The sequence below is a fragment of the Perna viridis genome, chromosome 7 (assembly GCF_037379345.1).
Source record: "Perna viridis isolate PV_CMFRI_1.1 ecotype Kerala chromosome 7, ASM3737934v1, whole genome shotgun sequence".
Classification (NCBI taxonomy): domain Eukaryota; kingdom Metazoa; phylum Mollusca; class Bivalvia; order Mytilida; family Mytilidae; genus Perna; species Perna viridis.
This window is the reverse complement of record NC_142451.1, coordinates 21,698,969-21,725,714: the sequence shown is the minus strand read 5'-3', so window position 1 is coordinate 21,725,714 and position 26,746 is coordinate 21,698,969. Positions and strand designations below refer to the sequence as shown.

At 34.8% G+C, this 26,746-nt stretch overlaps 1 protein-coding gene across 1 annotated transcript in view; it reads right to left on the bottom strand.

Moving 5' to 3' along the window:
• The window catches only part of LOC148611781 (uncharacterized), a 43,680-nt gene extending 21,577 nt beyond the window's left edge, over positions 1–22,103 (bottom strand). Inside the window, exons 1-21 of the mRNA XM_088595326.1 lie at positions 21,041–22,103; positions 20,647–20,768; positions 17,025–17,333; positions 16,189–16,393; positions 14,822–15,072; positions 13,713–13,926; positions 12,198–12,449; positions 11,348–11,485; positions 10,320–10,523; positions 9,252–9,470; positions 8,064–8,271; positions 7,665–7,831; positions 6,835–6,972; positions 5,746–5,871; positions 5,262–5,387; positions 4,761–4,889; positions 4,362–4,478; positions 3,237–3,500; positions 2,149–2,280; positions 1,730–1,855; positions 1,007–1,132 (exon numbers count right to left, since the gene is read on the bottom strand). Of these exons, the coding sequence (XP_088451452.1) occupies positions 1,007–1,132; positions 1,730–1,855; positions 2,149–2,280; positions 3,237–3,500; positions 4,362–4,478; positions 4,761–4,889; positions 5,262–5,387; positions 5,746–5,871; positions 6,835–6,972; positions 7,665–7,831; positions 8,064–8,271; positions 9,252–9,470; positions 10,320–10,523; positions 11,348–11,485; positions 12,198–12,449; positions 13,713–13,926; positions 14,822–15,072; positions 16,189–16,393; positions 17,025–17,333; positions 20,647–20,768; positions 21,041–22,103 (4,636 nt within the window). The remainder of the gene's footprint in view (positions 1–1,006; positions 1,133–1,729; positions 1,856–2,148; positions 2,281–3,236; positions 3,501–4,361; positions 4,479–4,760; positions 4,890–5,261; positions 5,388–5,745; positions 5,872–6,834; positions 6,973–7,664; positions 7,832–8,063; positions 8,272–9,251; positions 9,471–10,319; positions 10,524–11,347; positions 11,486–12,197; positions 12,450–13,712; positions 13,927–14,821; positions 15,073–16,188; positions 16,394–17,024; positions 17,334–20,646; positions 20,769–21,040) is intronic.
• Between the last annotated feature and the right edge of the window lie 4,643 nt (positions 22,104–26,746).

Here is a 26,746-nt window from a genome sequence, read left to right as displayed (position 1 = left end):
TTGAGTTCCTCAATTATATCAAAGTCATCTTGGGTCAAAAGGCATAAGATCAGATGGCATTGCAATGGGAGCCAAGGGAACAAAACGTTATTCAAACACTATAAAAAATTTAAGTTATACATATATTATTGAAGCATTTCAGATATTTTATGTTCAGAGACATATTCCCACATTGCTATTTCTGTAGCCTTAAAATCAGACATCCTTTATGTGTCTAGTGTAAAACCAATCCCCACCAGATTCATCTATATGGTGAATGTGAAAGTCGTCAATAGCATTAATATGAAGGATATATTGTAGATATTCCTTAACCTTAAATGTTGTAAAAAAGCAACTATGCAAAGGTGACTAAAGTATTATCTACAAGGAATCGTTCAACTACTCTGCTTTTCAAAGCATGTCCCTACATGTTGCTCATACACTCCTCTGAGTTAAGGCCAGACTTCAAGTGTAAAATATTTTACTTTTAAATTTTTATTTATTTATTTTATTTATTCTTATTTGATTCAAATTTTGATATCCACAGTACTAAAGAGTCACATCTAATAATCATGTTTAATTCACATGGTAGCCATATGAAAATTTATAAATGATCATCATGTCATATGTAAATATTGGCTTATTATTGTGATAACATTAGTCCGTAAAAAAATGAAAAATAAACATATGTTTATAATCCGTGCTCCCGGTTTTTGGTGGACCGAGTTGCTCATTTACTTTGGTTGCTTTGTGTGTGTGGTTTTGGTTACTTTGTGTTCTTTGTTGTGTATGTCTGTTTTCCATGTCTGGTCTTTGTCCCTGGATTACATTCTTTTGATTACCGCTATAACCTTGGTTCCCTTGATTACTCTTTGAATAATACTTCAACTCAAACTTTTCAATAATCATATAATGATGGATCCATATGTTAATCATTTGTTTCACAATTCACATAAATGAATTTCATATGTTGTACTTTTGACTGCATAATGTATCCAAGAAGTGAATAGGTTTTCTCCAAGCTTACCTGTACAAGTTTGATTATCTGGCTGAAGTTTATATCCTGCCTGACAATAACATTTTGCAGTACTATCAGTCAATCTACAGGCATAACTACAAGTCAGGTTACTAAGTTTAATACAGGGATCAGAAACTGCAAAAGACCAATATGCAAATTTTTAAACAAATTTTAGACTGATACTATCAAAGAATTTTAAAGATGTAGAATCTGTCATAGAGAAATGTTGATCTTCTCAAAAGCTCTAACAGAAACTTGTGATGTAGGAATATGTTTGACTAAAAATATATTTATGATATTCCCACAAAGTTTCTTTGACATACAAAAATGTTTTCTCATAATCACCAGAACATGAAGTAACACATTGTCATTCCAAGTATATCCCAACACCAGGAAGTTCATATTGGACAGGAGCCAAAATGGATTAAAATGTATGCCCATCTTTATAAAGCCACATAGCAAATTTAAAAGCCATCCATTCTAAGTCAAGATAATTTGCAATGGAATTTGAATGGACAGACAGAATGACAGATGGACAGAAAAGGTGATTCCAATATACCACCCACTTGTTAAGTGGGGGTATAAAAAGATATTATTTGCTTAGATCTAACTGAAAAACTAGATAGCTAAACTACAATAGTCTATAACTACCAGATACCGAATATAAACAAGCCTATGGTATAACTATAGACATACTCACTCAGAATACATATACAGAATACTCATACTTACTGAGACTACAAGATCTACGATCTGGATTTAACTTGAATCCAAATAAACATTCACAGTTATAACTGCCTATAGTATTTCGACAGCCCTGTTCACAATCATGATTTCCTGTACTGCATTCATCAATATCTACAAGAAAATATTCACATCAGGTTATTGTTCATGAGCAGCTTATTGCTGCAAAACCAATAAAGATAAAAATTTTACAAATTTTATAATCATTTGAGTTAAAAAAGCTAGATTTTAATTGTGTACAGAAAAATGAATCAAACAAAACAGAGTTCAAATGAAACCTTTTTACCTCAGATTTATTTCATGTTGAGACACAGTAGAGTTACAGAGAAGTCACAATTTTCCACCATGTAGAGTGTCAAATTTAATTTTGAGAAGTGTAGTTATGAAAAGAAAAGGGATATTGTTACCTTTACATTCATAAGCATTTTTCTGTTGGTATCCTGTAATACATGTACATGTATAACCACCACCACTATTGCTACATGTAGATGTAGTTGTAGAGCAGTTGTTTGATGTAGGACTGTTGCACTCATTTATATCTGAAAAGAAATTTAAAACATGAACACAGGGTTTGACACTATCATTTCGTGATAGGTAGCCCACAGGACCATGTAATTGATAATTAGGTAGTACTTAAAATTATATTGTGGTCCCGTTCTTAGGACTAATGAAATTTTAAGAACTAATTGAGATAGCCCAAAGGGCTACCCAATTTTATTTCAAGGCAGTCCTCCTAGAAATTGGTTAAGCAAAGGATTACCGGACTACTGTTAGTGTCGAACCTTGGAGCATGTAAAACTGTTAAAAAAAATTTTCAGCAATACAGAGAGAAAGTAACAAAACCTTAATTACCAAAACAAACAATAGTTCAGAAATACAGGGGATTAGATAATTATACATCCTGATGTTTGCCAGTTTCCTTTGATCTTTAGAGGTTAATTATTTCCTTTCTTAGCCTACCTGAGTAATACATTTCAGCTAGCTATAGAAACCAAAGTATCATTGCCAATAATCAGTGACAATATGAGATAAAAAGATCATCATAGTTGTGATCGTCACTACTTTGTCTGTTGCTGTACCAGCTCAAGAGAGAGAACAAAAACTTGTAAATATAATGAATAAAATCAATTCAAGACAGCAGATTTTCTAAATTTTAAATCGATTTTCACACCTCCTGACTGGTAAAGTAGATCTCGACTCTTATGTTCTCAGGCACTGATTGGCCGAAATAGAGGAGGGTAATTGGTTGTTGTATGTGTGATTGTATTGCATTGTTTATAAAATCTCATTGGTAGAAAGCAACTGTCAATGTCACAGAGAGAGACAATTTCTAGAATTTCTGCCAAATGATGCTTAAGTTTTCATTTTGAAAAATTAAAAGAAACAGAATCAACTTTAGCATGTCAATTATAATATTTCTCACATCTAAAGAAATTTCCATGATCAACTCACTACGATTGAAGATCTTATGTTTATTATAGAAGGATAAACATACCTCTACAAGGTACACTATCATCAACAGACATCTTCTCATATCCACTTCTACACAAACAATCATATCCACCAAGTATATTGACACAAGTCTTGTCAGCACCACAGATACCAGGAGTAGTAGTACATTCGTTTACATCCTGATCACAGTTAGGTCCTGTCCATGCACTATTACAAACACATCCTCGACTGGGATCACATCGTATGGCACCTGGTCCACAGGAACATATCTGGGCACAATTGTCACCATAGTTTGGAGCTTGACAGGCTAAAGAAGAATTAAAAGGAAAAAATCCATTCCATATTTTCTGACATGTATTCTTTCAATATATAAAAGAGTAATCAAGGGAACCAAGGTTATAGTGGTAATCAAAAGAATGTATTCCAGGGACAAAGACAAGCCATGGAAAACAGACATACACAACAAAGAACATAAAGTAACTAAAATCATACATACAAAGTAACAAAAGTAAATGAGCAACTCGGACTCCACTAAAAACTAGGAGCATGGACCAGGTGCACCAGTAGGGTAAGCGTCCTCTGCTTTACTAGAAACACCCGCCGAGTTGCTCATAAAAAGTCAAGTTCAGGGCAGACAAACGAGGAAAGGAAAACTATGACCCATTGAATAAATCAGTTTTCATGGTGCTGATGGATACACCATAACGATCCACGAGTTCATGATGACGACCATAAAACTTCTGTAGTGACTTATCCTTATACTTATCCTTAAAATATGACTTATCCTTTCAATATATAACAAGTATGACATATCCTAACAATTTAGCTTAAAAATCATCTATCTCATGTTGAACATAAAAATATGTCAATGGAATGGTGCTCAAGGGGAGATGCTTATGTCCACTTCGGAGACTTTTACTCAGAAACTATCATGCTCTATATTTTTAAAGCTGGTATTAAGATGTTCATATTTTAGCAAGTTTCATGATTATTTGAAGCAGAGTAAAACCCCAAAACATAGCAGACAGACACATAGACCAATCATGTACATGCCCTAAAAATGTTGATTAGGCATAGAAATGACTGAGAAAGGCTCATGTCTATAATGGTCTATGAATGTCTAAAAATTAATTTTATATGACCAAAGGTGTTATATCAGTCCTCATACCTGTACAGGTGGTGCCATCAGCTGTCAATTTGTACCCAGTAAAACAGGAACATGTATAACTTCCTTCTGAATCAGTACAGTTCTGTGTACATACATTCTGCTCACATTCATTGATATCTGAAATATTTAAAGGCACAATATGTAGAGAAGTGTTTTATTTGAAGACAAACATGAATATTCCTAAAGGTGGATCAAAAAGTTTCCATAAGGAGCTCCACATAATAAATTTTGGAGTAAAATCCTGCATCCAAAGACTGCTTCAGTAAAAAAAAAAATTCAGATGCGCCATAGTTCTGCCATTTTTGAAGCATGATTGAAACCAGGTAAATCTACACCCGTTAAAACTTGTCATAATCAGTTCCAAAAGGGCTTAATCTAAACAAGTCATTGAATACTTACTAATACATTTGGTGCTATCATTATTGAGTTGGTAACCATCATGACATATACACCTCCATCTTCCATCAGAGGTGTTGTCACATCCATACTCACATGTCAGACTCTGGAGGGCACACACGTCAAATATGGCTGTAATAAAGTAAACATAACAATGACCAAGCTACTTGGCTATCAGTATACTGACACCTTACATTCTAACTAATCTTCTACATACAGAATCCATTCAGAATGTTATTTGGAATGCCATGCTACTTTCATAGAATTTAAAAGCTTCAGTTGAAAATTACCTCAGAATTCCAAATGTAGATTTGATTTCCATTCAAATTTTCTGAATCATGCATAAAATTCCTAATTATAATTCAAAATCTAGTTTGTAATTCCTTATTATTTTACAAATGAAATTCAGAAAATTTCTCACAAAGACCTTGATTTAGGCCCTAAATTTTTTGGGAATATTGAAAGAATAGACCAGTATTCATATAAAAATGTTGATATACTTACTTTGGTTACAAGTTTTACCATCAGCCAGAAGTTCAAAACCATATACACAGCTACATGTAAAACTCCCATCAGTGTTGACACAGTTCTGATCACAGCCACTTGTCCTCTCTGTACACTCATCTATATCTGTGTAAAAAATAAGTGTATGTTTATATAATTGAGACATAAGATTATTTAATTTTAGCAAACTATACATTCAGTCTATTTTTGGTAAGTTAAGCGTGTGCTCAGGTATATAATTACCAAACAAGAAGTTTTCGTTCTGATTTCATACCCAAAAAATTGTCTGTGAATTAAGAGAAGCATAGACTTTTTAAAAGAAAACTCAAATGTTACCAGATACAAGCTGACATATTAACACAGCAGCAAACAAAAATAAGACAAATTTATATATATATGTATATTTGCCATACTTCACCACAAAGTTTCAATTTATCCTCAGGCATTATCTCCCCTTAACTGACAAATCATATCCTCCACTTACCTAGACATCCTCCATCTCCTCCTCTGTACCTCTCCAAACACCGACAGGTATATCCATCCTCAGTGTTAATACAGTCACTGTTAACAGGGCAGTCATTAAGTGAAGGATCTTCACACTCATTTACATCTAGAAAGATATAAAACACCCTCAATGCATATATATAACAAGTTTTTTTTTTTATATACAGTCAAGTGTTCATATATTCCTGCTATATTAATTGTCACATTAATCTACTTTTGTAAAATGTGAACAATAATTACATTTTTGAACAGAGTTCTCAATCTATATCAAACCAGTTTTATTTCTTCAAGCTGCCAACACTGTGACAAATAATTACTGACTTCATCAACATGGAGTTGTTGTCTCTATGACATATTTAACATTTCCATTTCCCTTATATGTATAGTGTTACAAGGTTTACAGTTAAAGGCTACCAAAGACATATAAAAAAAGACTGACATAGTTATGGGCAACAAAAATTTACACAATTGTTGGTGAACATGGTACAGTTTCATAGGCTTTTAGTGTTACATGATTATTAACCATTCATGTATGGGTCACATAGTGTTAATTTTACATTGATGTTTATTAATATTAAATCATCCTCTGGTAATTTTATCTCGGACTCTGCTATATTGTAATGATGTTCGTTAATTTTATACCGATGTTACATTGGTATCAGTTCATTTTACGTCGGTGACTAATAATTTTGTACTAAATATTCATTTTGTTTTAAACATTAATTTTGCATTGATGTATTTCTATCCTATTCACTGTCCATATACATGTTTAATCTAGCAAAACAAAATTAGAAATTAAATTCATTCTTTCTACCCTAACTTAACGCAAATCAAGGAGTCATCTTTAAATAAATTGTGACTTTTGATATAAAACCAGCTGAAATAGTTAATGGCATCAGATTTCAAAACATGCCGCTTTGAAAATGCAAATTTCAGATTTAGTGTGTAATTTAAAAGATTGATATCCCAAGGATGGGGCCCAACAACAGATCAACATTTAAAAACATATCTCAAAGTTTTACTTCATATACATTGTATATATAACATCATGCATTAAGGTACATCATACCAAAACATTTCTCAGACAGACAGTCTGTACAGTTGAATGCCCGTTTGAAATTAACTTCCTGTTCAGGTGGAAGGTCTATACACTCTCGGCTACAGAGGTTGTCAGCACAGCCATCTTTATCAGCCTCACAATGAAAACCTGTAAAAGTGATCTTATCCGATCTAAATAAGGCACCAACCATTTTTATATTGAAGGTGCTGGGATTATTTTGAAAATAATAGAACTATTCATAAATTTTTTATGCAGCCATGGACAGAAAAAAAATATGATTCACAACTTCCCTGATCAACAATGCGAATTTTCAAATTAAATTTTTTTACTCCGGCTGCTTGTGAAAAAAATTATTTTTGCACTTGTGGGAAAAATGTTTTTATCTTAAAATAAGATCCTAGGCTACATTTGAGAATAAAATGGTCTGTGCCTAATGGTCAACGATTAGTCTAAAATTAAATGATGTTTAATATCACCAAAAGCAGGTGAAAATCAGAAAGATATTACAGAAAACAAATAAAACATAATATATCCTTCATCAATACTTGAATGATACTTAACTCTGGTGAAAGGTACCATGTAAGTTTTTACCTGATACTTTAATTAATGGAATCAATCAAAGCAATTAAAAAGAAAAAATAAATTTTCAAAATAGAAGACACAACTCACAAACATTACAAATAATTCAGTACATTAAAATTGTTGCCAATATCATCATAACATTAAGCTCCTAACTGATCAGTTATATAGTTCATAACCAATGAGCCACTTTCAAAATAATCATACCCAAAAATGGAGTTCCATATACAATAATTGAGAATATAGTTTTGATAGCTAACCTGAATAACCCACATGACAGTCACATGATGCTATTTTGAAGTTAGGATTTTCCTCACTTCTTACGTCCTTATAATTACACTCTCCCTGTCTATTACAACCACTACACAGTGTGATAGAGACCTCTACAGCCTCGGAAGTTAATCCAGCATCATCTACAGTGGTCACACTAAAAAGTATTCAACATACAACCATTTCAATTATTTATTTAAAAATATTAAAATAGGTAACATTATGTCAAATAAACTGATACTGAATGCTAGTATTTTAAGATAAAGTGACCTTTTTCCCAAGAAAATTTATTCTTTGTGTATGAAAATGATTTTTTTAACTTATACTTCAGGATTTTCAACTATGGTAACTTTGAATATTATTTTGCTATTTCAAAAATTTTTCCTTACAGAATTCTTTCAGTTTCCAGACTTTCAGGAGTCCAAGTAATCACAAGGTCATCTTCTATATGAACATCTATTTTGCCAGTTTTAGGTTTTTGGATGATGTTGTAAGTGAATATACTGCTGTCATCAGCTCCATGAAATGTCATTGTGACAGGGGTGCCTATTACAGCATTGACCTCAGGGTCTCCTTCTATTGTTGGGGCTTCATTCTCTGAGAAACCAACAGAAAATCAGTGTGAAAATTAATAACTAATCTCTATTTTTAAGTATCATTCTTCACAAAAATCAGACAGGAGGTCATTCATCCATGTCAAAAACCCTACAAATTCACTTCTAATTCAAAAACAGTTATAAACCATATAACCATTTTACTAAGGGATAAAATGCTCTACAGGATGTATCTTGACATAACCACAGATGTCATTCAGATGTTGCACTTTTGACAAAAAAACTATATATATATTGCAAGAGTTATTGCTCTTGACTTCGTTTGATTTGGTTGATTTGAGTGGCAGATGAATGTAGGTTATTCTCAAAAATACAGATTTGAATACTGAGAGAATTATTGTTATGTGAAGAAATAGCATATGTAGACTTAAAAAAGTATCATTTGTTCACTGTTTTTTTCTACAGAATGAATCATCACTAACATAGGCACTGTCTGAATTTTAAATAGACTGGTACTCAGTACATGAAAGCTTTACCAGAGTGTTAAAATTAGTATATTAATCTTAATTTTATTAATATCATGATTTAGAAGTGAAATACTATATCTACTTATGCTATAAGGGATAAAATGCTCTGCAGGATGTATCTTGATATAACTGTAGATGTTGAACCAGTGAACTGTAAGGCTAACATTGAATCTATCAATTATAATCAGGCTGAATGGGATAGTGATAAAATACAGGGGCTTGAGGTCATGAGTTAGCTCCATTAAATGGGCAAAAATTGTACTAAAATTCTGTTTTAACTTTTTTTTTTACATTTCACTATCCATGGCCATACATGTACAATAAAAAACACAACAGAAACAGGTCGCCATCTTGGATATCACTACTTACTTCTATTTGAATACCAAAGAGAGAGTCAAACCCATTGCTACATACCTTATTTTTATTTTGAACAGAGAGGTCATAATATTATACCCAAACAACCATAATGAATTGGGTATACGTTGGCTTACATTACCTATGTATGTATATTGAGATTCCTCTTCATTGTTTTCAGCATCATCTTTAGTAGTACTATATTTGTAAAGACATGATTCGTACTGGTCAGTGCTTTCGTCCCTAGCTCTGAAGACAATATCTGATTCCTCTCCAAAAGAAGGTAAATCTGGATGGTTGTAATCTGCCCAAGATTTGCCATCTTCATAGGTAAAAATAGAAGTAGCTTCAGTTGTCCTCCCTACAAAAGAAGGCTTGTCTATAAACATTTTGCTATAGGTATTCAGTTAAAATTATGAAACTTTATCACTTTAGTAACAATCTGGCTAGCCTCTCAGCCCTATTAAAAATATAATACAACTATACATGTTACGCAAGCAATTCAGATTCAGTACTGAATATATGTTTCAATATGTACTCGAAAACAAATATGTTTTATCTCTCAAAGTTTCTATCCTTTTGAATATGTTCCAATTATGATATCTTAGGAAAGTCTTATTTTTTTGTCAGATCAAAGTTGTCATATATAAGTACAAATGGCTGATAATATTTTAGGATAAATTATTGCTATTGAAATATATTTTTGAACAAGTTAAATAATGAAATCAAATGAAAAAAAAAAATTAGCAAATAAAAACTTTCAATTTTAATTAAAAAAACTGAGCAAAGCTCACTAAATGATACCCCTGCTCCCCTGCCAAGAAATCATACAGGAAACCCCATAAATCATTTTAATAGAAGGAAATATATTATACATGTATAAGGTCACAATGGCATTATCTAATGAAGAGTGTGTGACAGTTGCATTAAAATATATATAATGGATTCAGATTATGACAAAGTCATTGTCTTCCTTCAGGAAATCCTAAAAGTCATTCAGATGAAAATTAAAAATTGTAGTGGCATACTACTTCATCTGTTGAAAATGTGTGCAAGTTACGTCGAAATTCCATTCAGTGGTTTCAGAAGAATTGTAGAGAAACTGTAGAGGAACAGATGAAGGGTCAAGCAGATGGATAGGCAGCATGATCATTATATACCTCCTGCTTTTCAGCATGGGAGAAGGGATATAAAAAGAAGTCATATTCACATTTTTGCAAGAAATTTCTACCATCCTTCATCATTGGTCTTACACTTTCTTCAGATTGCACAGTCTCATTTGTTGGAATGAATTCATTTTCACTGTTACCATCAAAATTTCCCAGCAATCCACTTGGTTTGCCTTTTAGATTTTTTGGAACAGTTGCTGACAATGTCAAAAGCCGAGTGCCAACTTGAATTGCTATCTGAATACCTAAAATAAAGACAGGTTTAATAAAGTATGTGGAAATAAAATACTCAAAGTATATGTTAGGGGAATTTGGAATTTAGAATAAAACCCCAAGATTTTTAAATTAAGATTCTCTTCCCATAATGATTCATAAAAATACTTTGGCATACTCAATAGAATGTATGGCATATTTTACTAAATTCCAAGAAGAAACATATAAGTAGAACATAGATAACCTTGCCACTATTACAGCGTTGCTGATTTTAAACAGTCACCTTGTAAAATAAGAAGAGTCAAGAACCAGTTTTAAGATATTCACGTAATACAGTCAGTATCAAAAAGAAAGGCAGTTATGATTCTGTTGATCAGCAATTAGTTTTTTGTCAAACAGTTTTTTTTTTTTACATTTCAATACCAACTATTTTTCATGGTCATTTGTTGCGCTGTACAGCCCTGTTCTAATAATATGTTAGGAGTGGATGATAGTACAAAGTTCACAAATGACAGATGAATTGAATGTCTCTTAATTCCCAGCGTTTTTTATTTATTTATATCATTTTTAAAATGTATAATTATTGAAATCTTATTTTTTAATATTCTTAAAATAAAATTAGTTTTTAAAATATTGCACTCATCCTGGGTTGTTTACATTGTAGATGACAATAATTCATCAGAAGCACATCCTAATTATGAAAATTGATTTTTATTGGACTACCAAACCAAATTTTTTCCATGCTTTCATCTGATTGTTTTGGTCGATATTTTTGTGATACAACCAAAACCAAAGATATAAAGGTAGAAACATTAAAGGAAAAATGGACAATTTGCTGATAAAAAAAAATAAATACCTGATCCTGGGAATGCAGCAAGTAAAGTGAAGTTTTTACCACGTCTGAGAACCAGTCCATCCATAAATTTACTAAATTTTGTTTCTTTGTCATAGAATTCCTTAGTAATATCTTTACCATTTCCAAACACCGACATGGCTGGAAAATAATAAAATGTAATAAATATTTAAATTACTAATGTAAAATGTCTCTGCTGCCCAGGCTATAATGTAAATTCAAGATACAGAGTTTGTATTACTCTACAGCATTGAACTGTTCTTGAATTAAAATCTGGCTTGAAATAATTTGATAGGACCAAAGAATACTTAAATATTCCTATATAATTACTAGCAAAAACTGTGGGAAAGATCACAAAAATGATACATCCCACCACTATAAACATATACATGTATCATACAATAAAGAACCTCAAATGGCATAATTTACATGATACACTAGTAATACCATGGGAGAAAAATCATCCTCTTTTATACTCAATTATAGATATTATTTACCCTTTGAATAGTTCCATTAAATTCCAGTAATTAAATAAGTAGTTGTCCATACAAACTTTAAACATGATTATAAAACCTCTTCAAAGGATTATCTCCCTTCATAAGCATCTGAAACAATTATATTACTATAACCACTTCCATATAAAAATACTAACAGACAGAATAACTTCTGGACAGACAAGCATAGTGATTAATAAAAACCAAAATCTGTGATATCTCCTTTTAGCAAAACTATAATTATAATTGTTTTACCTTCTAAGTGTTCTACTTCAATAAAACATGTAGATCATTTTATAAACATTGTCTAATATTTATAACATATGAAATATTTACTAAGTTGTTGACTTAGTACCTACTCTTTAAATCACTTGCCAACTCTACTTGTAGAGTTGTTTTTACATTTTCTTCAACAGCAAAAGCAGTGAAGACAGTAGAATTTGATTTCTTTGAACCACTTCTTATTGGAACCAAGTCAGTCCTGGCCTGTACTTCATACTCAATTATAGAAGTCTTAATTTTCATCATTGTGTACTCTCCCCACCCATTGAAGGTATACTGAAGTCGATCTAAAGTATCTATATGGATACGTAGTTCTCCACATGCAAAACCTAAAAAAAAGCTTCCTCTTTAAAATATGTTTAATAACTTTTGTTTTTGTACAGAGTCATGAAAAATAGAATAGCAGTGTTTCATGTTCCTAAATCTGTCTAAAGGAATCATTAGCGTAACTTTTGGTGTACTGTTTGAAAATGTAGGTGTGTGAGTTCTGACAAAACAAATTCATGGATTTCGATCTCCAAGGAAAATAACCCTTACAATATTAGCCGATCACCATTGATTTTCATGAGTGGAAAATATCCAAATATTTTTGTTAATTGTTGTATTGCCTTTTGGCAGTCTATTTTTTTTTACTTTTCAGAGAATGGTTATAGGAAAAAACGGCTAAGATACTTAGACTAAAATTTTATACGCTACATCTTTAGTTATTAATTATATTTATTTAACTTTCATGAAAATATTAAAATACAAATTTAATTAACCATACATAAACTTGCATATAACAAAATGAAAATTCTAAAAAATAATTAAAAAACCCTGAAAAATTCAAATTGCATCAAATTATGCATACAATTATTGATCTGTGCAATGTACAGGTATTGATGGATTGCTGATTGAAGGATGATGAACCATGACCAATTCAACAGTTATTTGTTTTGTAAAATGAATGAACGAAAGACTATTTTAATAGACAGATGACAAGTTACTAATTTACTTACATGAATATAAACTGTATGGAGATTTGTGAGTATAGATACTATCGTACTTATATAAACTGTACGGAGATTTGTGAGTATAGATACTATCGTACTTATATAAACTGTATGGAGATTTGTGGGTATAGATACTATCATACTTATATAAACTGTATGGAGATTTGTGGGTATAGATACTATCATACTTATATAAACTGTATGGAGATTTGTGGGTATAGATACTATCATACTTATATAAACTGTAGGGAAATTTGTGGGTATAGATGCTATCGTACTTATATATACTGTAGAGAGACTTGTGGGTATAGCTACTATCCTGCTTACATAAACTGTACGGAGATTTGTGGATCTAGATACTATCATACTTACATAAAATATATGCTTTGTGGGTATAGATGCTATCGCACTTACATAAACTTTATGTAGATTTAAGGATATAGATACTATCATACTTAAATAAATTGTAGAGAGATTTGTGGGTATAGATACTATCCTACTTACATAAACTGTATGTAGATTTGTGGGTATAGATACTATCCTACTTATATAAATGTATACTGAAGGGAGATTTGTGGGTATAGATACTATCATACTTACATAAACTGTAGGGAGATTTGTGATAACACTTTCCCATAGGTCGCACTTTGTAATATAGGTGACATTGGTTAGATTTATCACAACAGTTCTCCTTAGGTAGAACATTATCTGTGTAGTATTGACGGTACTCTGTAAATGGGCTGGCTGTCACCATACTGCCTGCGTAAGGTATACTTGTATAGAGAGAGCCATAATCAGGATGATAACAACATATCTGCAAAATATAGATAACATGTTGGAATTGGTCTAATCCAAAACCATAGACAAGAGAAAAATGTTAACAAACATATGCATGGATGGATAGACTAACATACAGGTAGTCAGAGTGTTTCCTTTGCCAAAAAACAGATTTGAGGGTCACTTTGTACTTTGAGGTGGGATCATGTCATATATGCATTAAGTTATAGGAGTAAACAGAATGAAGAATGATAGAAAATGATGAGTAATTGGCCTCAAGTAAGAAACTTACCACATGGTTGTGTTGTCCCTAATATTTAAGTCCAAAATTTACTTATTGATTTACGTTGGTATGTACTTGTACTGCTACATGAACATTTCATTTATTCACTCTTTCATTAAGGACAAAGAGACGTTATTGTTTAGTGCATGTGAAACTAGAGAGAGCTCTCTAATAACTGCATGGGTGGTTGTCTTGTGGACTTTTACCCCACATCTTCACTTCACAGTGACTGGTTGAATGATTAATTATGGTTTAACGTCTAATGCATTTCCGGACAAGAATGACTCAATTGAACAAACCCTGCTTTGTACTACTGTGAAATTATTATTGTACATGGGGTACCAATTTTCGAGGATTTGGTGGGTTTAATAAGCCATGAAATTTGTTTCCCCACGAAAAGGACATTTTCCATTCTTTTGTACGATTGAGTTGTCAAATCCACAAATTCAAGAATCCATGAACTGATCATTTTTTTCCCAAACCACTAAAATTGGCACCAACCAATAAAAGTACTGTCACAGTAATCTAAAAAAAATTTTAAAATAAGAATTTTAAATCATGCTTTGATGCAACCATGAAAATTAAATCTGGTCTCAAACAAGTAAAGTTTTCCACGTATAAACTTTCATGTTTTTTGTGCTAAACTCACACTGGTTGCCGAGGACCCTTTATTTGCATAACACTTTGCTCCATAGCGGGTTCCTACGAGGAAAAATCTGGATTCAAAAGCCATCATCTTAAGATTACAGGGGCACTGGTTCTCAGCCAGGGAAGCTAAAATGCTTAGAAATCTATTTGTATTAGATGCTAGGTTTTGTCTGTACCACATCACACACTCAGCTGCTGGGGATGGGTCAAAAGTTCTTTGATTGAGAGAAATGAAATATATTCCTTTAGAAGCTGAAAGGGAAGATTGTTTATACAATAAAATAAATAAAATCAATGACTATTTGGAGAAAATATTAGACATTGGTTAGAAGACAATGTATATTTTTAGATCTACATCTTGATAATTAAAATATGGTGAATCAAAATGACCTTCTTTAAATAATTTCTACAAACCTAAATTAAAAATTTCATAAAAAAGACTTTATTGAATATACAGATGCTATTACTAAAATACCAAAAAAGATTAAGAATTAATTTTCACATCAGTATACATATAGGTTGCAGACCACCAATTGCATCATCAATTTAAAATGTACGCAAAAAAAGTCCTACGCCAAGGTACAAAGTAGTCCCTTTAGCATGCCATTATAAAAAAAGTTGATAATAGTTTTAAATGGATGAACTTTTTTCCAAAAGGGAATTTTATTCTGATAATTTTGAGCTGAAAGTATGCTACCTCAAACTTAAATAAACTAATTTGGTGGAACTATAAAAAAAGATGGTCTAAATTAAGAATTTTTAGGATTCCCCAGGATATTTTAAGGGTAGATGAGTTCCGAGTCTCAGTGCTGCACTGCAAGGTAGTAAACCCCTAGTGAAATTTTGAGTGACATAGCAGTACATGTGTATGTTTCAGGTGATATACTGAGGATCCCCTGAAAATGAGCAAATTAACATAGAGAGTACTGGTAATCTGAATTAGTGGTTTGCAGCCTACAGTATACATATATATCAACTGCTGCAAGACTAAAACACATAATATATACTCAGTGTAGCATAAAATTAAGAAACAAGCTAACTACAGTATTATTCTTAGCTCCTTAGCTTTTGTGTACATAAAAAACATATGCCAACCTGGTTTTATTGTCAGAAACCCCTGAACTGACACTGTATTTGATCAATGTCTATGGTTTAAATTGAATCATTGTGAGAGGTGTAATTCCTATCCAACACTGACTTACTGTCCATTACATTACTGGCATGTAGAAAATACACTCCAATATATAAGATGGGAGTTGTAGTCAGCATGTACATTGACATGGACATGGGAAACCAACAGAAACCATGTGGTCTCCTCAGGAAAAAAACATCTCTCAAATACTAGTGCTATTTACAAAATCATCTTACCATCCCAAGTATTGCCCCTTAATTCAGATAAATGGAAAGCAGCATCTGTGTATGAGAAAATGTTTGACCGTGATTCCTCCTTTCCCACGTAACCGACGGACACATGTCTTCCTGTCGGTGGTCGTACATCTACAGATCCATATGTTGTGTAGCTGTATGTTTTAGATCCATCTGTAGCCAAAACAAACTGGAAAGTTACATTATCCTGAAAAATAGAAATAAATTATACAAGAAATCTGTAGATATTTATAATTTAAATGATTAGCAGACAACAGTGCTGAAGGTATAAGGGATCTGTTAAGTAAGTACATAGTTATAAAACATGTTCATTCAATTTCCTGTTTGACAAGTTCTCTAAAGAGAGGGTGTGTGATTCTTTTTCTCACTTTTAAAATTAATTTTGTGAAAGCAATGGCAATTTAGAACACCCTGTCAGCTGCTTTTTCTTAGAATGAACACAACATCATAAAACATATTAGTGTGATGTCACAGATGTTGCATGTTTTACTCACTGGTGGTAGAGATAATATAAACAAGTTGTATCTTAAAAAAAAAAATAGCTGACGCAGTAATTTCTTCTTTCTTTTACTTATAAATTTCTACTTTTCATTCAGGAAATATAACACCTGGCATGCAGTTTTTTTTAACGTCACTAAGTTATCAGTATTCAGCCAATCAGAAAACAGAATTGCGATAGGAAAACTTGCCTTTCCATGGAAGAGCATCTTTAAGGTCAAAGGGTAAAAAGCAAAAGTATACGGACTTGTCGGAAAAAAGTTAACATGGCTTAAAATAGGTATATCCTTGTCTCAAAAGTGATAAATCTAATATCTTACTTGAGAACCATATATTCCAGCATTCTCCCATGTTGCAATATAAACACATGAGGCTTGAAAATCATTCCTTTGTACATAATAGTTTACAGAATCAGTAACCTTTTTCAGCATATTGTCAATCTGTGTTCTGTTTCCTGCTTCATCATCATTGGTATATACATGATAATACAAATTATGGTGCGAACTTGCATTAACAATCAGGTCAGACCAGAATGGAGCAATAATATCATGCCCTTGGAATGTATCAAGTTGTACTGGAGTATAGGAACTGTAGCGGCATCCCATACATACTAAACCATTGGTTGAAAACTGAAACAACAGAAGGACTTGCATTTAGTGGTTACTAATAAACGTACAGCGATATTAGCATTATAGCCAGCAAAGATTTTAAAATCCTTTTATACATAGAGCTTTGGCCAACATATTTAAATTTTATTTTATTTAAGAAAGAACTGAGAGGTGACTATGTGACATAATGTCCAAATCCTAATGCAGCAATAAAAAAAATGAAGTAGTGTTCATCATTCATGACATTCATACAAACATTAGTTTACAACGACAGTTTATGTTTTTTGGTATGGGCTGCATTATGATTTGCCTCGATTTTGATTTGACTTATTTTTAGTGGAACTCTTTTTACGATTCAATGTCACACATTTCAAGACATCTCTTTTTGTATGTTCTGATGGATCTAAAAGTTGAATGTAGAGAAATAACATACAAAAAGAGATCATTGCTCTCTGTTGCACATTAGATTATCCAAATCGAAGTATAGCTTTTCTAAGATATGAAAGGCAATCATTATTTGAAATTCTGATTGACAGCTGTCAGTTGCGTCTGAATTTTGTATATGTCACATGATATGTGTAAAATATTCCCACCATCCATGGTCTTGGAGAACTGTAATATTTCCGGTATCTGCACAGATTGATCTGACTGGCCAAAACTGAAAAGGATGTTGCTAGAGATGCCCTTATAAATTAAGGGTTAAAAAATATAAAGTATTGTGGAAAGGTAATAAAGTTATCGACCATTTTGAAAGCGTGGAGAAAGGGGGTATGTGGTTGAGATTTTGGAAAAACATTTTTTATGAAGTTATTCATTGAAAAAAACCTCCCCCATCATTTAACAAGGCAGATATTTTAAAAAAATTTAAAAATGATTTTGCTTGCTGCTCAAATATAAATAAAAATAGTGTAGTTGCGAAGCAAAAATGTATGTTTCATAATTACTTTTATGAGTCTTGCACAGATGGTATACGTATGGCAAAGTTCACGGTGCTTGCTGATTTAGGCAATGCCTACATGTACACCATATTAGAAATTAACAATAAACATTTCTTAAAGAATAATCAAGGGAACCAAGGTTATAGCGGTAATCAAAAGATGTGCTTTTGTTTTCAATCAAGACAATTTCTTAAAATACCAGGGTGAATTAATCCCTTTTGGGATTCGGCGCTGGAGATGTTTTTTGTTTTACCACCAACATCGATGGTGGTCAAAACAAAAAATATCCCTAGCGCTGAACCTAGAAAGGGAATACTGGACGAACATACTCATCAGTTACTTGTATTGAGGCATAACTACCCAGGGGAGTGAAACGCCATTATATAATATACCATTCGTCCTTTACTTACATGTTCAATCAAAACTGTTGTATGTAAAAAAAAATGTATTGTAATCCTGCCCTTTATGGGCCCTTTATTGGTGAATAAACAGTTCTATGTAAGGGAGCAACCATTTGATTTTTATGTGGGGGACTAGGATCCTATTTTCCATCCTGCCTTTTTATTCTTAGGTCCAGCCTCTTGTCTCTGTCGCAAAGCGCCGAATTTTTTTTATATGAATAAACAATATAAGAGTTATAGAACATGTCTTTTTATTTTTCTCTATGGCCTATCCTGGCTTTTTAATCTCTTTAAAATGTCAATCCTGTCTTTTTATTTCAAATTTGATCCTAGCCTTCCAATAAAATCAAATGGTTAGTTTCCTAACTATTGTCGAGTAGTTGTAAGATATATGTGCTATCCGGATGAAATTTACAGCTGTAATATATGTAAAAAATATATATAAATTGTATCATATTAGATTATTCCCTGGATTATTCTGAAGGATATAAATATAACAAGTACAATCTTTAAAAATAAAGATAGCTGACACAGTGAAATTTGTTCCTTTTACTTATACTTTTCTACATTTCAGCTTTTTTTTAAACCCCACTAAGTAATCAGAACTATTTGGCCAATCGGGAAACAATTACATTCTGGTGACTTGCGTTTCCATGGAAGAGCGTCTTTAAGTTCAAAGGGTAAAAAGCGAAACTATACCGACTGCGTTGTAAAAAGTATGGTACACAATGAAAGCCAACTTTTAATTTTAAAACTATTCTACAGTTAGAGATCTTGAACAGCCCAAACTTTCGAATACATGCACATATGCCAATAAATTATGGATTGCCAGCTGAACGTGTATATTTGAGGGAGAAGTCACTTGTAATAATCTATATAGAACACTGCCGTTGCTATTTGGTTGTTAATTAACCAATTAGAATACATCAAATTTCTCTGTTGAAAATATGGTAACATCGCTAGGGGTATTTGTTAAAATCACTCGTTGGATTAGGATGAGTGATGTCCCAAATTCAAGATAAGACTGGAGAATGGCAACATATATTATTTATTTATTTGAAATCAGAGAAATATAAATATTTTTCATTACAAATTTTTTGTTTTTTTTTATAGAAAAATTAGCAAAAAATTCACTTCTTTTTAAGGTTCACAGATTGAATGTTTGTGAAAACTATTGCATCTATTAAAATGAAATTAATACCAAATGAAAGAGAAAATCTGCTGAATGGCAATGGCAATTATAATAAGTGTGTTTTGAATATCAATAAAATGATGCCTATATGAATGTACCTATGTCTTGAGAAAAAAATATCAAAATTTTAATTTATAAACTATACTCCAGGAAGCTGTTAATCATTGTGTCTTTCTGTTTAACCAAATAGATTTACTACAAATCAAAAGATTAAAGAAACTTAATTCTTTAAAATGATATAAATAAAGTTTTGTTACATAATAATGAGTTTGAAATTCTTAATCAATAACTGGAAGTTGACCAATTTCATTAATTTCCCCTGTGGCAATTACTGATAAATAATAAGTAATCATTGATTTTACATGTAAATTTTGACATTTTTATTATATTTTAGTGTTTTAAGAACACTCCCTTCCTCAGATTTTTCATAACTGTCATTATCAATTTGTCAATTTTATAATTTATATAACTAAAATCTTGAATACTTTCTCATCCCCCTAGTATGCATATGTCAAATGTTAATCTTATAGGCTTTAAGCTTTAAGGTCTTTGTACCAGTTTTACTTGTATGAAAACTGGGGAGGAAGTATTGTTTTCACATTTGTACATAATATACGTTTTAGGAGTGATCATTCCCTGTAATAGTAAGTCCCTGGGAGTACTGAGATGTTGACACATTTATATATGTTACAAATATACTTCCGTAACAAAAAAAAACAAAAAACAAAAAACGCCATCCGGCATGGTCTGAAACGTATTAAGGGGCACTAAAAACTGTGAAAAAAATACAAAGCATAACTTACAGTCAAATACTTATGTTTTTGTCCAACAAAATGTATACTAGTAAAACATGGTAGATTAGGAGTTGTTGTGTCATCGCCATCAAGTATGGAATCCGAAGAATCTGGTCCATAGGGAAGGAAATCTGAAAGTAAAAAAAAACTGATAGTACATGTATATATTGAAAAGTTAACAGCTGACGTGACAAATACATAGAAAGTATATATAATTTCTTCTGCCGAAAAATAAGAATAAGAATGCGTAATGCTTTCACCGTATATTCAATATACAAAAATGTACATGAATTGTATACATAAAAAGAGGACAAAACAAGTATAATGGCCAAATGTTTTTTTTCGAAAGGCCATGTTAACACATTCAATAACTGATACACATTCAAGAATAAAAACCACTAACTCGCCGGGATAGGTTGTTCAGTAGTTGGCACTATTGTAATTGTTTTGAAGGCGGTTTCACCAGCCAGTGTCGAAGAAATTGTTGCAAAGACATCTACCGTTCTATCAGCTGTCGCAGTTTGAACTTCAGTGGTGGTAGTTGGTTGTGTTTTTGTCGTTGCAGCTTCAGTAGTGGTCATTTGCTCCGTAGTTGTAGTTGCAGCCTCCGTTGTGGAAATGACCTCTACTGTTGTAGTTTCTGCAGCCGTGGTAGTAGTTGGTTCTGCTGTGGTCGTCACAACTTGAAAAGTTGTTTTTTGTGCAGTTGTAGTGGTTGCATTAGCTGCAACAGTTTGTGCTTCATTGGTGGTAGTTGGTTCTGTTTTTGTCGATGCAGCTTCAGTTGTGGTCATTTCACCAGCAGTCGTAGTTGCAGCCTGCATTGTGGATATGACCTCTACTGTTGTAGTTTCGGCAGCTGTAGTAGTAGTTGGTTCTGCTGTGGTCGTCACAACCTGTGTGCTTGTCTCATGTGCAGTTGTAGTAGTTGCCTCACCTATCGTTGTTTGTGTTTCAGTGGTGGTAGTTGGTTCAACTATTGTCGTTGCAGCTTCAGTAGTGGACGGTTTCCCAGAAGTTGTAGTTGCAACCTCCGTTATCGAAATGACCTTTACTGTTGAAGTTTCTGCAGCCGTGGTAGTAGTTGGTTCTGCTCTGGGCGTCACAGCTTGAAGAGTTGTTTCTTGTGCAGTTGTAGCTTGAACTTCAGTGGTGGTAGTTTGTTCTGTTTTTGTCGATGCAGCTTCCGTAGTGGTCATTTCCCCAACAGTTGTAGTGGAAGGGACCTCTACCGTTGATGTTTCTGCAGCCGTAGTAGTAGTTGGTTCTGCTGTGGTCATCACAGCTTGAAGAGTTTTTTGCTGTGCAGTTGTAGAAGGTGCCTCAGCTGTCATATGTAGTCCTCTAGTGATGGTAGTTGTTTTTGCTGTTGTTGTTGCAGCTTCAGTTGTGGTAGATTCTTCAGCCGTTGAACTTGCAACCTCCGTTGTGGTAGTTACTTCTAATGTTGTAGTTTCTGCAGCCATGGTAGTAGTTGGTTCTCCTGTTATCGTCACAGTTTGAGTAGTTGTTTCTTGTGCAGATGTAGTAGTTGCCTCAGGTATCGTAGTTTGAGCTTCAGTGGTGGTAGTTGGTTCAGCTTTTGGCGTTGTAGCTTCAGTAGTGGTCATTTTCTCAGAAGGTGTAATTGCAGCCTCCGTTGTGGGAGTAGTGACCTCTACTGTTGTAGTTTCTGCAGGCGTGGTAGTGGTTGGTTCTGCTGTGGTCGTCACAACTTGTGTGGTTGTTTCTTGTGCAGTGGTAGTTGTTCCCTCAACTGTCGTAGTTTGAAATTCAGTGGTGGTAGTTGGTTCTGTGTTTGTCGATGCAGCTTCAGTAGTGGTCATTTCCCCAACAGTTGTAGTTGTAGCCTGCGTAGTGGAAGGGACCTCTACCGTTGTTGTTTCTGCAGCCGTAGTAGTAGTTGGTTCTGCTGTGGTCATCACAGCTTGAAGAGTTGTTTCCTGTGCAGTTGTAGAAGGTGCCTCAGCTGTCATATGTAGTCCTCTAGTGATGGTAGTTGTTTTTGCTGTTGTTGTTGCAGCTTCAGTTGTGGTAGATTCTTCAGCCGTTGAACTTGCAACCTCCGTTGTGGTAGTTACTTCTGATGTTGTAGTTTCTGCAGCCATGGTAGTAGTTGGTTCTCCTGTTATCGTCACAGCTTGAGTAGTTGTTTCTTGTGCAGATGTAGTAGTTGCCTTAGGTATCGTAGTTTGCTTTTCAGTGGTGGTAGTTGGTTCAGCTTTTGGCGTTGTAGCTTCAGTAGTGGTCATTTTCTCAGAAGGTGTAATTGCAGCCTCCGTTGTGGGAGTAGTGACCTCTACTGTTGTAGTTTCTGCAGCCGTGGTAGTAGTTGGTTTAGCTGTGGTCGTCACAACTTCTGTGGTTGTTTCTTTTGCAGTTGTAGTTGTTGCATCAACTGTCGTAGTTTGAGCTTCAGTGGTGGTGGTTGGTTCTATTTTTGTCGATGCAGCTTCACTAGTGGTCATTTCCTCAGCAGTTGTAGTTGTAGCCTGCGTAGAGGAAGTCACCTCGACCGTTGTTGTTTCTGCAGCCGTAGTAGTAATAATTGGTTTTGCTGTGGTCGTGACAACTTCTGTGCTTGTTTCTTGTGCAGTTGTTGTAGTTGCCTCAACTGTCGTAGTTTGAAATTCAGTGGTGGTAGTTGGTTCCGTTTTTGTCGATGCAATTTCAGTAGTGGTCATTTTCTCAGAAGGTGTAATTGCAGCCTCCGTTGTGGGAGTAGTGACCTCTACTGTTGTAGTTTCTGCAGGCGTGGTAGTGGTTGGTTCTGCTATGGTCGTCACAACTTGTGTGGTTGTTTCTTGTGCAGTGGTAGTTGTTCCCTCAACTGTCGTAGTTTGAAATTCAGTGGTGGTAGTTGGTTCTGTGTTTGTCGATGCAGCTTCAGTAGTGGTCATTTCCCCAACAGTTGTAGTTGTAGCCTGCGTAGTGGAAGGGACCTCTACCGTTGTTGTTTCTGCAGCCGTAGTAGTAGTTGGTTCTGCTGTGGTCATCACAGCTTGAAGAGTTGTTTCCTGTGCAGTTGTAGAAGGTGCCTCAGCTGTCATATGTAGTCCTCTAGTGATGGTAGTTGTTTTTGCTGTTGTTGTTGCAGCTTCAGTTGTGGTAGATTCTTCAGCCGTTGAACTTGCAACCTCCGTTGTGGTAGTTACTTCTAATGTTGTAGTTTCTGCAGCCATGGTAGTAGTTGGTTCTCCTGTTATGGTCACAGCTTGAGTAGTTGTTTCTTGTGCAGATGTAGTAGTTGCCTTAGGTATCGTAGTTTGCTTTTCAGTGGTGGTAGTTGGTTCAGCTTTTGTCGTTGTAGCTTCAGTAGTGGTCATTTTCTCAGAAGGTGTAATTGCAGCCTCCGTTGTGGGAGTAGTGACCTCTACTGTTGTAGTTTCTGCAGCCGTGGTAGTAGTTGGTTTAGCTGTGGTCGTCACAACTTCTGTGGTTGTTTCTTTTGCAGTTGTAGTTGTTGCATCAACTGTCGTAGTTTGAGCTTCAGTGGTGGTGGTTGGTTCTATTTTTGTCGATGCAGCTTCACTAGTGGTCATTTCCTCAGCAGTTGTAGTTGTAGCCTGCGTAGAGGAAGTCACCTCGACCGTTGTTGTTTCTGCAGCCGTAGTAGTAATAATTGGTTTTGCTGTGGTCGTGACAACTTCTGTGTTTGTTTCTTGTGCAGTTGTTGTAGTTGCCTCAACTGTCGTAGTTTGAAATTCAGTGGTGGTAGTTGGTTCCGTTTTTGTCGATGCAATTTCAGTAGTGGTCATTTTCCCAGCAGTTGTAGTTGCAGCCTCCGTTACGGATGTGACCTCTACCGTTGTAGTTACTGTAGCTGTTGTAGTAGTTGGTTCTGCTTTGGTGGTCACAACCTGTGTGGTTGTTTCTTGTGCAGTTGTTGTAGTTGCCTCACCTATCGTAGATTGTGTTTCAGTGGTGGCAGTTGGTTCAGCTGTTGTCGTTGCAGCTACAATAGTGGTGGTTTGCTCAGAAAATGTAGTTGCAGCCTCCGTTATGGTAGTGACCTCTAACGTTGTAGTTTCTACAGCCATGTGAGTTGTTGCCTCAGCTCTCTTAGTTATTTTTTCTGTGGCGTTAGTTGGTTCATATGTTGTTGCAGCTTTAGTAGTGGGCGTTTGCTCAGAAGTTCTAGTTGCAGCCTCCGTTGTCGAAGTGACCTTTACAGTTGAAGTTTCTGCAGCCGTGGTTGCAGTTGCTTCTGCTGTGGTCGTCACAGTTTGAGTAGTTGTTTCTTGTGCAGATGTAGTAGTGGCCTCAGGTATCGTAGTTTGAGCTTCAGTGGTGGTAGTTGGTTCAGCTTTTGTCGTTGTAGCTTCATTAGTGGTCATTTGCTCAGAAGGTGTAATTGCAGCCTCCGTTTTGGGAGTAGTGACCTCTACTGTTGTAGTTTCTGCAGCCGTGGTAGTAGTTGGTTCTACAGTGGTCGTCACCAATTCTGTGGTTGTTTCTTGTGCAGTGGAAGTTGTTCCCTCGACTGTCGTAGTTTGAAATTCAGTGGTGGTAGTGGGTTCCGTTTTTGTCGATTCAATTTCAGTAGTGGTCATTTTTCCAGCAGTTGTACTTGCAGCCTCCGTTACGGATGTGACCTCTACCGTTGTAGTTTCTGTAGCTTTTGTAGTAGTTGGTTCTGCTGTGGTTGTAAGAACCTGTGTGGTTGTTTCTTGTGCAGTTGTTGTAGTTGCCTCACGTATCGTAGATTGTGTTTCAGTGGTGGCAGTTGGTTCAGCTGCTGTCGTTGCAGCTTCAGTAGTGGATGGTTTCCCAGAAGTTGTAGTTGCAACCTCCGTTATCGAAATGACCTTTACTGTTGAAGTTTCTGCAGCCGTGGTAGTAGTTGGTTCTGCTATGGGCGTCACAGCTTGAAGAGTTGTTTCTTGTGCAGTTGTAGCTTGAACTTCAGTGGTGGTAGTTTGTTCTGTTTTTGTCGATGCAGCTTCCGTAGTGGTCATTTCCCCAACAGTTGTAGTTGTAGCCTGCGTAGTCGAAGGGACCTCTACCGTTGATGTTTCTGCAGCCGTAGTAGTAGTTGGTTCTGCTGTGGACATCACAGCTTGAAGAGTTGTTTCCTGTGCAGTTGTAGAAGGTGCCTCAGCTGTCATATGTAGTCCTTTAGTGATGGTAGTTGTTTTTGCTGTTGTTGTTGCAGCTTCAGTTGTGGTAGTTTCTTCAGCCGTTGAACTTGCAACCTCCGTTGTGGTAGTTACTTCTAATGTTGTAGTTTCTGCAGCCGTGGTAGTAGTTGGTTCTCCTGTTATCGTCACAGCTTGAGTAGTTGTTTCTTGTGCAGATGTAGTAGTTGCCTTAGGTATCGTACTTTGCGTTTCAGTGGTGGTAGTTGGTTCAGCTTTTGTCGTTGTAGCTTCAGTAGTGGTCATTTTCTCAGAAGGTGTAATTGCAGCCTTCGTTGTCGAAGTGACCTTTATAGTTGAAGTTTCTGCAGCCGTTGTAGTAGCTGCTTCTGCTGTGGTCGTCACAGCTTGAGTAGTTGTTTCTTGTGCAGATGTAGTAGTTGCCTCAGGTATCGTAGTGTGAGCTTCAGTGGTGGTAGTTGGTTCAGCTTTAGTCGTTGTAGCTTCAGTAGTGGTCATTTGCTCAGAAAGTGTAATTGCAGCCTCCGTTTTGGGAGTAGTGACCTCTACTGTTGTAGTTTCTGCAGCCGTGGTAGTAGTTGGTTCTACAGTGGTCGTCACCAATTCTGTGGTTGTTTCTTGTGCAGTGGAAGTTGTTCCCTCGACTGTCGTAGTTTGAAATTCAGTGGTGGTAGTTGGTTCCGTTTTTGTCGATTCAACTTCAGTAGTGGTCATTTTCCAAGGAGTTGTACTTGCAGCCTCCGTTAGGGATGTGACCTCTACTGTTGTAGTTTCTGTAGCTTTTGTAGCAGTTGGTTCTCCTGTGGTTGTAAGAACCTGTGTGGTTGTTTCTTGTGCAGTTGTCGTAGTTGCCTCACCTATCGTAGATTGTGTTTCAGTGGTGGCAGTTGGTTCAGCTGCTGTCGTTGCAGCTTCAGTAGTGGACGGTTTCCCAGAAGTTGTAGTTGCAACCTCCGTTATCGAAATGACCTTTACTGTTGAAGTTTCTGCAGCCGTGGTAGTAGTTGGTT